Raw genomic sequence first — 15,429 nt, 5'->3', positions numbered from 1 at the left:
TTTGCCACAAATCTAAGTAGACTCTTCGCCACCAAACTTAATTGATCCACCATTTCACTTTTCAAGATTAATGAACATTCTTCTATCACCGGTCGTGATTAGAACATTCACTGTAACTCACCCTTGAGCATTTGGTTCTTTTTTTTCATGAAGAGCAATCCACACAATTAATGATTTTTCATTGTTTTCATCACTAGATAGGGTATTTGACTCCTTACATTCATCAATTTTATCAACTTTCACAGCCATAATTAATGTTTCATCATTTGAATCATCACATTTCAAATCTTCAGATGAGCGACTACTTTCTTTGGAATAAAAACTTGTTTTAGGCTTGTCTGTTCTATCTTCTCTTGTGTTTCTAGCATCTCCTCTTCTATTGTTATCTTCCTTGAATGTACATGTAGATGCATAATGACCAATTCTTCGACAATTAAAACATTTGAGGGGTAACTTACCTCTGTATTTACTGGTGCCTTTCTTCAATCTTCTCACAAAGTTTGCTTCTACATCATCAAGATCATCATCCTGATCGACATTACCTTCCACTTTCTTCCTGACATTGAATGCAACTTCCCTGTGATTATCAGATCCAAACTCCCTCATCTTAAAGGTAGAGAGCACACCATAGAGTTGATCCATTGTATATTTGACCAAATCCCAACTTTCCTCAATAGTAGACACCTTAGAACTATAGGATTTGGGAAGAGTTCTAAGTATCTTCTTCACTACTACATCTTCATCCAATTTTCCACCAATACCTTTGATTACATTGACCACTTTTGTTATTTGGTGTATATAGCTATCAATATTTTCCTCTCTTGACATTTTTAGATTCTCAAATTTGCTTTTGAAGTTTTGTAACTTGACTTCTTTTATTTTCTGATCTCCTTCATAGATACTGCTGAGCCTCTCTTACATATCTTTAGTAGAATTCCAGTTCATCACCTTCAAGAGTTTTAAATCAGCCAAACCACTTATGATTGCATTCCTTGCTTTTCCATTGTTCTCATGCATTCTAATCTCATCCAGAGTAGTTAGAGGAGTAGGAGCAATATAACCATCTACAACAGACTTCCAAATTCTAAACTCCATAGAATTCAAATATGATTCCGTCTATAGCTTCAAGAAGGAGAAGTTCGTACATCAAACTTACGTATCTTGTAAGATCCATCTTGTGCCATCTCAGACCTTCCTTAAGCAGTTAAGCTTCTTCTAGAGGTACCCAACTTTGATGCCAATTGTTAAACACGCCTCAAGACTAAGAGGGAGGTGAATCAGTCTTGATCAAACACCTAAATTTTATTCCACAAATCAATGTCAATTTAACCTTCATCTTATCAATGGCAATGAAAGATAAAACAATGAATCACCATGCACAAGAGAACACCGGATTTACATGGAAAATCCCAAATAGGAAAAACTACGGTGAGAGAACTCACAATATATGAACAATATTACAATACTGTTTTAGGTTCACCGCCTGTTGTGACGTTTTCACACATCGCCCCATTGCAAATGGGGACCCATGTTTTTTTGTTCGTTTTCGCTTTGCTTTTTCTAGGGTTTGGTTAGTTTGTTAGTTGTCTGGATTTAGGGTCAAGCCTTAGGGTTCTAATTACCGTCTTTTCGGACCAAAATCCAGTCGGTTTTGGGAGCTTTTTGAATTTCCTTTTCTAGAATGCAAATTTTGAATGCAATGAATTCGCCAGAATGGTCTAATTTTCAATTGGAATGTTGACGCAGAGTCTAAATTTGTCTAAGTGTTGATGATGAAACATGAATTTTGTCCAATTGAGTAATTTTGACCAAATTTTGACTTTTTTGAATTTTGATCCTAGGCATTTCAAATGATTTGTTTTCGCCTTGTGAAGTGATAAAATGTGTAAAATCATGATATTTTGGCCTGTAGGAGCAAAATCGCTCCTGTCCCTCAGTGAAGGACAGGAGCTCAATCTCAAATATCTCATCATTCTTGCAGAGTCCAGACAAATTTTACGTTTGAAGTGATGGAAAACGGCGAGATCTTTCCATTGAATATAAATTGAAGATTTTCATGAGCACAGAAATGCCTCCAGGAGGAAAATCGCTCCTGTCCCTCAGTGAAGGACCGGAGCTACAATTCAAATTTCGTCTTGTCCTTGCAAGATTTTGAAAGTTTAATGAATTGAGGACGTCCGAAGGAAGATACTTTGCCAAATGAATATAATTTGATATGCAAAAACGAAGGAGAATGACCTATATTGACCAAATCGCTCCTGTCCCTCTCCAAGGGACCAGGGCGAGGTACCTTGTAGCTCTCGTCCCTCTCCAAGGGACCAGGGCGAGGTACCTTGTAGCTCTCGTCCCTCTCCTAGGGACCAGAGCGATTTCCTTCATTATGCAAAATCCAGACAAAGGTCAAGGCAAGTTTACGTTCAAAAACAAGGAAAAACATGAGATAAATGCGTTGAATATAAATTGAAGATTTTTGGGACGTCCATAACAGTGCTAATTGCCTAAATCGCTCCTGTCCCTCAGTGAAGGACCGGAGCTACAAATCCAATTTTGCTTTGTCCTTGCAAGATTTTAACGTCTTGACGATGTGAGAAGGTCCAAAGAGGTACATTTTATCAAATGAATATAACTTGAAGTGCTGTCGGGGAGATCAACAGGGTAGCAAGTCCGGCTTGAGTGAGGTCCTGATCCTGAAATTTGGCTAAGTCTGGAATGTCCTGATCCTGAAATTTGACTAAGTCTGGAAACTGAAAAACCTCCAAAAACTAGATTTTGCAATATAACTCCTGGAGGTCTGAAACCACTCTCAAACATCCTGAAAGTATATATGGAATATAACTTAAAGTATAAGAAAGAAGAAACATAGAAGGAAATGTCACTTATACTTAAAGTATAAGAAAGAAGAAACATAGAAGGAAATGTCACTTATACTTAAATGTTATATTCCATTAAAATTGTCCTGATCGAGAGTGCGAAAAGTCAAATTTCGCTCGTGTCCTTCTTCAAGGGTCCAGAGCGAAATGCGCTCGTGTCCCTCTCCAAGGGACCAAGGCGAATCGCTCGTGTCCCTCACCAAGGGACCAGAGCGAAAATGCTTAGTTGAGCCATTCCTGACCTTGTTTGGACGAATCGAGACATCAAAGGCATGGTGAAGGACGAAATGAGCATGATAGAACATCCAGACTTGATCAAAAAAAAATGAAATGATGAAGTTTTGCCTAGAGGGTCAAATTCGCTCCTGTCCCTCACTGAAGGACCAGAGCGAAGTTCTTCATAAGGTACGATCTGGGCAAAGATCAAGCAAATTTTATGTTCGAAGGCAAGAAAGGAGGTCAATCGAACCCGTTGAAGACAAATTGAAGATTATCAAACGTCAACAAAGGACCAAAATGCTTAAGTTCGCTCCTGTCCCTCAGGAAGGGACCAGAGCGATTTTTGTTGTAGATGATTTTCTCGCCAAATTTCAACCGATCTCAAGGCATGAATGAATGAAAGGAGGCATTGCGAATCCGTTGGATATAATTTTCGAAGGTGATGAAGTGAAATGAGGCCCACAAGAGCAAAATCGCTCCTGTCCCTCTTCAAGGGACCAGGGCGATATCACATCTAAGGGACATTTATTTGCAAGACAAGTCACTCAAGTTTGAAAATCCTAGCGAAAATGCCAATTCCAACGTGAGGTTAAAGGCTTTGAACGTCAAAAGTGCAAAAATCAAGACCAAGTGATGGATCGCTCCTGTCCCTTAGTCAGGGACCAGGGCGATGAGGTACATATTTTCCATGTTTTTTAAAATTTTGGCGCTCAAACGCATTTTTGAATTTATTTAAATGCTAGGAAAATCGATATTTAATTAATGGCATTTAAATTTAGCGCTTGGTATTAATTGATTATTTTTGCCTTGTAAGAAAATCGAATTTATTAATTAAAAATGAAGGCATTTAATAATTGATTATTAATTCATTAAAAAATTAAATGGAGCGCTTGGTATTTATTTGTTTTATGGAGGTCGGCCCTTGTTATTCATTTAAAAATCATTTAAATTGCTTTATTTTTACAAAGTCGGCCTAAATGGTGGTGAGAAGGTGAGCGCCTATAAAGGAAGGTGTTTATTTCATTTTTCACATCATCATTTATCATCTCTCATATGCAACTTGGAGAGGGCAAAAGAGGAGCGAATTTCATACAAAGGTGGTGCGAAACTACTATCCAAAGGAGAGGCGAACTTGAAGTTTCCATTTGAGCGAAGTTGCCTAGGACGTCAAAGACATATCAAAGATGGCGAAATTGCTAACTTGAAGAGGAGATCACGTCCAAGACTTGAAGGGTGGCGAAGTTGATAAGAGGAACGTTCTTTTGAAGATCACATCAAGACCATCTTATTTCAAATTTTGCCTAGGCAATTTTATTTATTTTGCATTTTAGAGTTAAGCTCTCAAAGAGGTATGGTGATATGGATTTATTGTTTTGATTTTGAATTTTGATCGTCATTGCCTTAATTTTGGAATTTTGTTTTCCCTTAGCTCAATCTTTTTTAGGAAATGATTAATAAAGGACTTATCTTTAAGTTTCCTAAAATTTTGCTCTCTAATTTATGTTATGTATTGCAAAATCATGTTACTAATTTTGAAATGTTGTGTAGGCATCAAATGGAGATCTCATCAAGGAAAATCAAGCCGGATCAAGGACGGTCTTTGCCGGGACGGTCTTAGCCAGGACATGGGCGACCTCTTTCAATCCAGCGTTCCAAGGCGAGGTACATCATCTTCCTGCACATCAAGGACGCAAGGAGTTAGAACAAGGGCTCGTTGAAGAAGCAAAATAGATCCAGAGGAATTAATTAAAGCAAGTTTCTCAACAATATCAAGATGAATATCTACCAAGTTACAAGTGTTAGATGAGGTGGCGTCCTAGTCATCATTTCTCCAGTCAGTGTGTTCCACCTCAGCATGTCCAGATTCAATGTACTTAACTCATGGAAGGTGGCACAAACTTCGATGTACCTACCCCGGCTATCCATTGGTCGATTTTTCTAGAAGGGACATGTGTCCAAGCAATACAATTTTATCATTGGTCAAGCATTAAATGTTATGTAATGGTTGTAACAAACCCTAATTAGGGTTTTCATTGTAAAATCTTGGCCATTGATCTTGAATTGATCTAAGCCATCAAATTGTATTGTGGGCACTATATAAGCCCAGGCATTTCATTTTGTAAAGGGGGATTTTTTAGATGATTAGAGAAAGTTGTAAATAGTTGGAAGAGTTAGAATATAGTTGATAGAATAGCAATTAGAGTAGAATAGGAGGACAAGGCAAGAAATTGTTGCCATTGATTGTAAACAAACTCCATTTTCATTGAAGTAATGGTGAAATATGTCGTTTTCTTGCAATTTGCATGGTTTCTTGTTGAAGTCTTCAATCTTAGATGATAGATGATTAGATGAATGGAGGAAGTGTGATTGATTGATGGTGGAATTCGTACATCCATACTACTAGCAGTTTGTTGATTGCAGACTTGCCTTGCGTAGTCAACTGGAATCATTTAGCTTAAGCTCAATTTCAATTTGTCGCCTCTTCATTGATATGCATCAACTTGGATGGTATCTATGCCTGCGGTGATGATTTGAACATCATAAAGCTCCCTTAGAAGATCGCACTAGTCTTGTGTAGATGTTCCATTGATGTCAAAACAAGATCTAGTTAGAGTTTTGTCAAAGATCAATCATTGCTCCTACATTCTTAGTATTAGGATTAGATCCTCTCTTCGCCCTTATCCTTTTTCCATTTTTTTTAATCTAAGTTAGTAAGAGCCTGTGTCCAGCAAAGCAGATCGGAAGTTCAATGTAAGTCCCCTTGTGATTCCAGCAAATCACATCATACCACTGGAGCTTGTCCACACGTGGAGACCCCACTAAAAGAACCTTGGAGTCCATCTAACTGATCCTTTTTGCAGATCTTCAGCAGTTAGAGACTATTTTCTCAAGAGAGGATAAGATGCCTGTCGGTATTTTATTCTGTGTATGATTGTGTACAAAATACACGTCAACACCGCCAAAGAAGCTCATCGCTCCTAGAAGGACTTGCAGGTTGAGTTGTACAACCCCAGGGCAAGATACGAGGGACTTGTAGGTTGAGACTAATTGCCTAAGGGTAAGATACAAAGAACTTGCAGGGGTGATTCACTATCTCCAAGCAAGGTACATGAAAATATGAATCAAGATGAATAAGCTTTTAGCAACATTGCTTCCAACAATCTCCAAGTATGAAGCTGCCCTTGAATGTCTATCTCATGTGATCAACTTCAAAACTATCACCACACACTGCCTCATCTTTGTATCACATACATTGCAATTGATATGATTATGTAAGCATGCACACATATTCTGATCCACACAGTTCATTCCACATTGATCCACACATGTACACCAATCAACATTGATTTGATCTTCTATATATACCATCCTCTTTATTGCAAACATCAATTAGGTTGGCTATAGTAGGAAACAAGCATAAGTCCTATTAAGTTGGCCACCAAACACAATTGTGGTGAAAGCGGTCCAATTCAAGAGATAGAGAGGACCTAAAAGAATCATATCACATCTTTCCAAGCTAGTTAAATGAGGAAGTTGTCTGATAGCTTAGGGCAGTGAATGTTGGCTTTGGCACAAGAGGATGGGACACCTCAATTTTGACAACATGGTGAAGATCAACTCTGCACAAGCAGTAAGAGATATGCTAAAGATTATCAACTCTACAAATACATTGTGTAAGGAGTGTCAGATGGGAAAGTAGACAAAGAGAAGATTCAAGAGCAAGGAGTATTCTACTATAAAGATTATCAACTCTACAAATACATTGTGTAAGGAGTGTCAGATGGGAAAGTAGACAAAGAGAAGATTCAAGAGCAAGGAGTATTCTACTACAAAACCTTTGAAGTTGATACATACTGATCTACGCAGACCTACTAGGACTAGAGGACTAAACGATGAAAGGTATTTTATGTTACTTGTTGATGATTACTCTAAAATGACATGGGTTACTTTTCTAAGAGAAAAAATTAAAGCTTTCAAGTCTATGTTTGAGAATGAAATAGATGCTAGGATAAAATGTTTAAGGTCTGATGGGGGAGGTCAATTTACATCAAATGAGTTTAATAAGTTTTGTGAAGATCATGGTATTAAGAGACATTTGTCTGCTCCTAAGACCCCTCAACAGAATGGGGTAGCATAAAGGACAATGTTAAAGGATGCTAATTTGTCTAATGTATATTGGAAAGAGGCTGTGCATAGTGTTGTCTATATTCTTAACAAAGTGTAGGTAAGGGTCAATAATTCAAAGACCCCTTATGCGCTATGGTATGGAAGAATTGCTACTGTCAAGTATTTCAAAATATTTGGAAGTAGATGTTACATGACTCCACAGAGCATACACACTATGTTCAAATCCACAAGACCATATCATCAAGTGTGGAGGAATGTGGAGCATTCTTCCAAACTGACTTCAGCATACATCTCTGCAAATAATTATTCTATCAAACCTCCAAGGACTAGAATGTCTTGGAAACATCATAAACCATCATCCTGTAGTACACAAGATCAACACATCCACTTGTTTGTTTATGCATCTAATTGTTATCTTAATATATGACCATCATCATGCTTCTAATCCTCATCTTAATGTATCACCTTCATCATGCTTCTAAACTTCATCTTGATATATCACCACCATCATTATATCAACATCAACACAGCATGCTAAGTGTAGACATTAGACACCAACAAGGTGGACATCCACAACACAGAGCAATTGCAACCATCATCCATCTGTACTCTATATCAGTGACAACAACTTCCAATAATCTTCTTATATACAAATAATCATCATACTAGACATATCATCAATGACAACACACAAATTGTAGGTTGACATCAATGACAAGACAACAATTGCCAATAGAAGCATTTGCTAGGACGGGGAAGGAATAGCAAGTGCAAGAAATTAAACTATTTTGGGATTTTCACCCTCAAGCTTCTTTCCCAATCCACAAAGCTTGTGGTGTGTATTGAGCTTTGTAAATCACCCACTCACCCCATGCTAGAATGAATGTGAGATAACTGCTCAAAACAATCAGCATGTGGTAATTATTTTTCATTCAACATTTTTAATATTTAATTTACTGTACTGGTACAAGGCAAGTAATGATTTATGTTATTCTTAATAACATGAAACATTTGCTATTATGGGGGAGGAATAGCCAGTGTAAGAAACTAAAGTATTTCAAGTTTTCAACCTTGAGACTGTTTCCAATTCAAAAAGCTTATGGTGTATACTGAACTTTTAAAATCAACCACTCACCCCATGTTGAAATGAATGTGAGATAATTGCTCAAACCAAACAACATGCAGTAAGTATTTTTAGCTCAGCATTTTTGATATTTAATTAAATTGGAGCAGTAAAAGGCGAGCATGATTTATATTATTTTCAACACTGTGAAGCGTTTGCTATTATTGGAGAAGAATAGCTAGTGCAAGAAGCTTAACCATTTCAAGCTTTTCACTCTTGAGCCTCTGTCCAAATTCAAAAAGCTTGTGCTGTGCATCGAATTTCTTAAATTGCCCATTCACTTGGTCTTGTAATGAATGTAGTATAATTGCTCAAACCAAGTAGCATTCAGTAAGTATTTTTAGTTAAATAGTTTTAGTATTTATTTAAACTGGAGTAGTACAAGGTGAGCAACAATTTATATTATTCTCAATATCATTAAGCATTTGCTAGTATGGAGGAGGAATAGCTAATACAAGAAATTAAACTATTTTGTGCTTTTCATGCGCAAGCCTCTTTCCCAATTCTCAAAGCTTATGGTATGTATCGAACTTATTAAATCACTGACTCACCCCATCTTAGAGTGAATATGGTATAATTGCTCAAACCAAGCAGTATGCGGTAAGTATTCTAATTCAATATTTTAAATTTTCAATTAAACTGGACCAGTACAACACAAGCAACAATTTATAGTATGAAGCATTTGTTCAAGGTGAGCGATAATTTATAGCCAATGTGAGAAACTAAACTTTTTTTGGGCTTTTCAGCCTTGAGTTTCTTTCAAAGCCTATGGTGTGCATTAAACTTCTTAAATCACCCACTCACTGTGTGTTAGATCGAATGTGGGATAATTGCTTTAACCAAGCAGCGTGGTGTAAGTATTTTTAATTCCACATTTTAAATATTTAATTAAACTGGAGCATTACTGGTGTTTATTGCTACTGAATGTTGCATTAGCTTAGATTTCTTTACATCACCTTTCTAAATGCTCAATTCCATGAAATGGATGACACTTTAAGGGCAAACACTTGTAATCTCGTACTTGATGTCAGGTTCTTCAGTATGTAAAAGTTTAGTTGTTATTGGGAGGAGTTGGAGGGATCTATTTTAACATGTATCCATGCATACATTCTTAGGGATTTTTTCTTAGTAACGTTAGCTATGCTAACAAACTCATGAATAAAATTTCCGATATCCCTAGAAATCAAGTGATTTTACAATTCTGATGGTAATCCAAATAATCTAACCTACACATAATTTTCTCATCATTTCTTTACTTGGATGAAAATTTTGAGGCCATGACCTTCAAATGTAGTCCTAAATTCTTTGGTTGTATTGATTAGTTCTCAATCACTATTAATGGTGTTATTTTGTAATTTTGATATCTGCATTTTGCTGGTTTCTGGTCTTTTTCCTCTATTTCCACAATTTGTTTACTATGGTTTACATTCCTTGATATTCCATTTTTCCCGCCTCCAAATTTAGCCCCCATTAGGCCTTTTTGCCATTCTTCTGGTGTCTAAGGGATTTCAATCCCCCTTGTGATATTGGTTTCTTCTATATCCATAATTCTCTAAGCTCTTAAATTAAAAGCCAATTTGCCATTCTTTTTGTGTCCTCAGGAATTTCTATCCCGTTCTATTTCTCCTAGGTGTGATTTGATTACCATCTCCATCTGCTAACATCTTTGACTTTTCCCCCTTTAGTCACTCGTTAGTATCTCCATTTTTCTGTTGCTAGTCCTTTATCTCCTTTAATCATGGATAATCTAGGAATTTTAATACAAAACTTGGTGTCTAGCTGCTTTTTCAATTTGCAGTTCATAATACTAAATAAAACGTGAAAAAATTACGGTATACAAATTTCATTTAAGACCAAACAAATAAAAATGTTTAACTTGTTGCTGAATTTGATGTTTTGTTTATTCATCAACTATGACTTTTTTTGCAAGTTGTCTTTATTTAGAAGACATTAACTGCAGTCAGTTGATTTTCAGGTTTTATGCAGACCTTCAGCAAGAACTTGATAACTATGACAGGGTCCTATATGAAGGAATTATATTTAAGGATCCCATCAAGCAATCAAATAGAAATCCAGAAACACGCTTGAAACTTAAGAATTATATTAAGTTTCATCCAAGTCCATTTTTTTTAATTGCATACTTTCTTGGTCTATATGATCACTCGAGTTGTCTAGATTATGGGAGGGATAACTGGTATAATGCAGATCTTGATTATCACACGTACAATCGGATGCGGGTAATATTTTTCTTTCTTTCAAATGTATTTACATTAAAATTTTCCATGTGTTTATTGCACACCTCTCCTGGGCATACAATCTTTTGTCTTTTTGTTCAAAGCTCAAGGACTATGTGGGGATTGCCATAAATGCTATTTGGATTAAGATACTAATGAAAGTATGTTGAAAAAAATTGGCTGACTATTATTTCTTTGGTAATATTTTGAGCTTAAGCGTGAAGCTAAGGAAAATTGCACGGACTCCATATTGGAAGAACAAACAAGTGACAAATCTAGCGAGGCAATTCCTTTGTCAGCATTTGATGAATCTCATCCGATGAAAACATCTTTGACAAATGTATGCAAACTTTTTTATGCAGACTTCATTGCTTCACGGTATGTACCATGCTCCTTATTTCATTTCCTGCAGAGTTTTCGACTGTTTGGTCACAAGTTTTTTGTTTTCATAAAAAAGTACTGAATACATTTTCAAGACACTAGTAATTCCATAATGCACTTTGAAGGTTGGACGCTGATGGTCTAATTTACTCTGTTGACATTGAGGAAAGGAACAAAGTTGTAATGGAAGAGTTGAGAGCAGCAATGAATGATGGATGCAATAAAATAGCAGTACTATATGGATCTGGCCACATGGCAGACCTGGATAGACGCTTACAGGCAGAACTTGACCTTGTACCTACCCAAATATCGTGGAAAACTGCATGGGCGATTAGAAATCAGAGCAATCTTCAAAAAGAGCTGCTCTGCTTTTCGATTCTTGCAGTACTTGTGGTTTTGGCAGTTCGTCTCTTCTCTTTGATTCCTGTAGTACTTGTGGCTTTGGGAGTACTTGTTGTATTCCTTTTATAGCCTCTCAATAGAAGTTTAGGTTAATGTGTTCTATCCCCATGTTCAACTGATTGCACTATTGGGAGTTAGACAAGAAGAAATCAGGATATAATTGTGTATGCATTGTCTATGTATGTTTTTGGTGTTTGGGATAAACGATTGAGAGTTAGAGAAGAAGATACCAGGAGATGAATGTGTCTGCATTGTCCATATATGATTTTACTTTGAGCCTTAGTAGGAGATTGATAGAAATGGTACAAGGCATGCAGTATGAAATAGTAATCTAGATAAACGTGTATTATTACTGCCCTTGTTAAAAACAAGAGTTCTAGTTGGGTTGTAATGCTTTCTTTCAAAAGCTTTTCGTTAATTTATGAATAGTCTTGAGATGGTATACTTCGTGGGATCAAACTCTGCTATTTAAAAAACAGTGAAGTTCTTAAAGAAAAGTTTTTATTTTTATTTGCAAGTTTTTGGTGAGTACAGATTCTGTACCTCGAAAAATAAAAAAGAAAAGAGAAGGCAAATATTGGATCTAGGGAAGATGACATCTAAATATTAAAGTGCACATGTCTAAAGTTTTTAGAATTTCAATTCTAAATTTTTATTAATATTGTCTAAAAGATATTTTATTATTTGCCCTTCTTAGAAGTTAGTCAGTTCCATTTGTTAAATATACGATGTATAGTTTAAATGCATGCAAGGACATCTAGTGAGCTCAAAGTTTGTTTGTGTCTAGTTCTACTGCTGAATTTGTGAATGGAAGGTAGTTAGTGGGTTTGCGCAGTTGCTCTATTGCATGCGTCAAATTCTCATCAACTTAAGGATATACTTGATCTTCTTAAGACATCAAATCCTTTTGCAATGAGCAACATATGCAAGATATATGTTGCCAACAATGTGCTTAAAATGTAGAAAATAAAGGAAAGATAATAGAGAATCTACACCATGAAAAAGAGGAATACATGCCACCATGTAGATGGAGACACCCTTAATGAGAAGAAAACTCTAGGAAGATTGCCATAGCCATTACATCAATGTTATTACAAGCATTACCCCTACAATTATGACCATGTTGCCCCTCATAATATTTATGAATTCCTTTTGCAGTGAACAACATTGGCAACATATTTTTATTATTTTGCTAATGATGTGCTTAAAATGTAGAAAATAGCTGGAAGAGCACATAATAGGAGAATCCACACCATATAAAAGATGCATACTTGCCACTGTATAGCTGGAGACACTCTCTAAGTGAAGAAAACTTTAGGAAGAGTGCAATTTCTTTTCTTAGCCACTATATTAAAGTTATTACAAGCATTATCCTACCCTAAGGGGTTCATTGGAAGATTCAATTGTCAACATATTTGTAATGTCCCCTTCTATGTTGTCACTCTTGGAGGACTTATTAACCTATTTAATTTTCGTAGGTTATAGTGGGGATTAAGAGAATTAATTATTTTAACTATTTAATATTATCCTTCAAAAGTAAATCTTAAGGGTAATATTATTAATTAATATAATAAAGTTATAAATTGACAAATTAAGTGATTTTTTTTTTTTTTATAACTAGCAGTAGTATGGTTATGCTTGGGTAGTCATAGGCGGTTTAAAAAGTAGAAAGTTCAATTAAGAGGACGAATTGACAATTCTGCAATATTGAGCCATAAATGGAATATATATTTAAAAAGGAAAATAAATTTTATTAATAAAACACTAAGAAAATTTAATTGATGGTTGTAGGAGTGAATATTTTATTTTATTAATTTTTTTTCTTTTTACATACACATCACTTGGAAGGGGAAATGATATTTATAAAGTGGACACCACAAAACCTTAAATTTCTTATTGTATTTTGAGTAAGAATATGTTTAAGCAAGAAACAAGGGAGAATTTTATTTTTTTTTTAAATTAAAATATTTAAACTTTTAAAAAAAATTTCTACATAATATGTGGAAGGGAAATTCTTATTTATAAAGCAAACATTATACAAACTTAAATTTGTTATTATATTATGAATAATAATATATTCAAGTGAGATGCACAAAAAATTGTATTATAAAAAATATTAAGAAAATTTAATTGATTATTGTAGGTGTGAATTGTTTTTTTTTTTTTTTTACATAGCACTTGGAATTTAAAAAGTCAACACTACAAAACCTTGAATTTCTTATTATATTTTGAATAAGAATATATATAAGCGAGATTCAAAGAATTGAACACAAAGAAGTGCACATTGCAATAAGGCAAAGAAAAATTCTAAATATATATAAGCCAACCTATATGAAAGTAATATTCAACAACTTATACAAAAATACCTAAGTTGAGTTTAACCTATACAATATTGAGCCATAAAAGAAAAACATATTGAACTTGGTTAAATATATCTATTGAGGAAAAAAATAAAATAGTTTGGAGAAAATATGTGCAATATGTACAATTTTTTAATGTAATAATTGCTTTTTATTAGATTATGATTGGTTCCTAATTTGCATGCATGAATCTGCAAGACCATGATTGGAATCTTTCACTTTTAATCTACAATCAAAAGAGAATTGAAATTAATATCACAATTAGATTTAATATATACATATATAGTTACGTAATGGGAACAAGATTCAAATTGAAATCCTATTTAAATTTAGGTGTATATATTCAATAACAATACTTCAAAATTATGTAGGAAATATAAGACAATCTAACTTGGGCATTCAATGTTTAAATTGGATGTGTGAGAGGATGATTGAAATCATCCAATTTACATGTGCAATGAGAACAAAATTGCAATTAAAAATCCATTTTAATTTGAAATTCCACATATCTTTTGGTAATCTTATAATTGCAAAATTCAAACATGTAGCATAAACATTTATAAGGCAAATACTTGCAATGTAGAATGAAATGGGTGGGAAAGAAAGAGACTTTGTATTTTTGTAAGTTGCAATTGTGGACAATGGAATCTATTTATTTGCAATAAAACAATTAAAATTATTAGAATATGTTTGATTATAATATTTTTAAAGTATTTCAAAATATATAATTACATTTATTATGCAGTATATATTATAAGTAAGTAGAATATACATATATTGTTAATGCAGAGAATCAATATGAACATACCAGTAATTTAGAATGGCAAGATGGGTAAAAAAAAGTAGGAACGTTTTTTTTTGTCTATACAATGGAGAATACTTACTTTGATAATTTATTCAATTACAATGCTATAATTTTTTTAGTTAATATACAATCACTCTTCAAATCAAATGAGGAAGAGGAATAAATAAATTATTCGATCTGCATCTGCAACGAGGATAAGCTTGAAATTAAAATCTTATTTGATTTCACAATGCTTGTATCTTTTGGTAATCTTATAACTTGAAAATTCAAACATATAGTATAAATATTTATCAAGCAGTATATATGATAAGAAAGGGGACGATACCTGCAACCAAGAATGAAATGAGCAGCAAAGGAAGGAATCTATTTTTTTTTGAGTTGTAGTTGTGGATAACAAAATGTATTGATCTGCAATAAAGAAAATGTAATTATTAGAATATGTTTAATTACAATATTTTAAACGTATTACAAAATGTAATGCCCACTTCTTACCCAAGTGAACACCACTAAAAAGTATCAACATTTTTTTTATTTTGACAACATATTACAACATTACTAAAAAGGAATATGATCATACACACTGTAACATAATAAATTCTAATTTAAACAGTACACAACTAATAAACCTGTCACCTCATACCCAAGAATCTCTCTCTCTAGTAAAGTACACGACTTGACCTACCGCACGTTCCTGCACACAAACCTATACCACTAGATGCACACATTAGATCTATGAAATGTTAGATATATGTTCAATGGGCTAAATCATACAATGACTTAAATTGGGTCAAACATCCACCATTGATCTCACAAGGGTAAACATATAACATAGGAAAAGCGACAAAACTAGACAACTCAAAAGAGCCAGACCTATAGTCTCGGGGGCTCATTGCAGATGGCCTTGCCT

General features: G+C 34.5%; 1 protein-coding gene across 4 annotated transcripts in view; it reads left to right on the top strand.

The window, feature by feature from the left end:
• Positions 1–11,799, top strand: part of LOC131030543 (uncharacterized) — a 54,684-nt gene extending 42,885 nt beyond the window's left edge. The window contains exons 3-5 of one of the 4 annotated variants that reach the window (XM_057961402.2): positions 10,316–10,577; positions 10,786–10,952; positions 11,126–11,799. In XM_057961402.2, coding sequence (XP_057817385.1) covers positions 10,316–10,577; positions 10,786–10,952; positions 11,126–11,426 — 730 coding nt within the window. In that variant the 3' untranslated portion in view covers positions 11,427–11,799. Of the gene's footprint in view, positions 1–10,315; positions 10,578–10,785; positions 10,953–11,080 lie in introns of all 4 variants that reach the window. The other 3 variants (XM_057961400.2, XM_057961405.2, XM_057961401.2) reach the window with 3 other exon arrangements.
• The last annotated feature ends 3,630 nt before the right edge of the window (positions 11,800–15,429 follow it).

This window comes from Cryptomeria japonica, chromosome 6, assembly GCF_030272615.1.
Source record: "Cryptomeria japonica chromosome 6, Sugi_1.0, whole genome shotgun sequence".
Lineage (NCBI taxonomy): Eukaryota > Viridiplantae > Streptophyta > Pinopsida > Cupressales > Cupressaceae > Cryptomeria > Cryptomeria japonica.
This window is presented reverse-complemented; position numbering and strand designations above follow the sequence as displayed.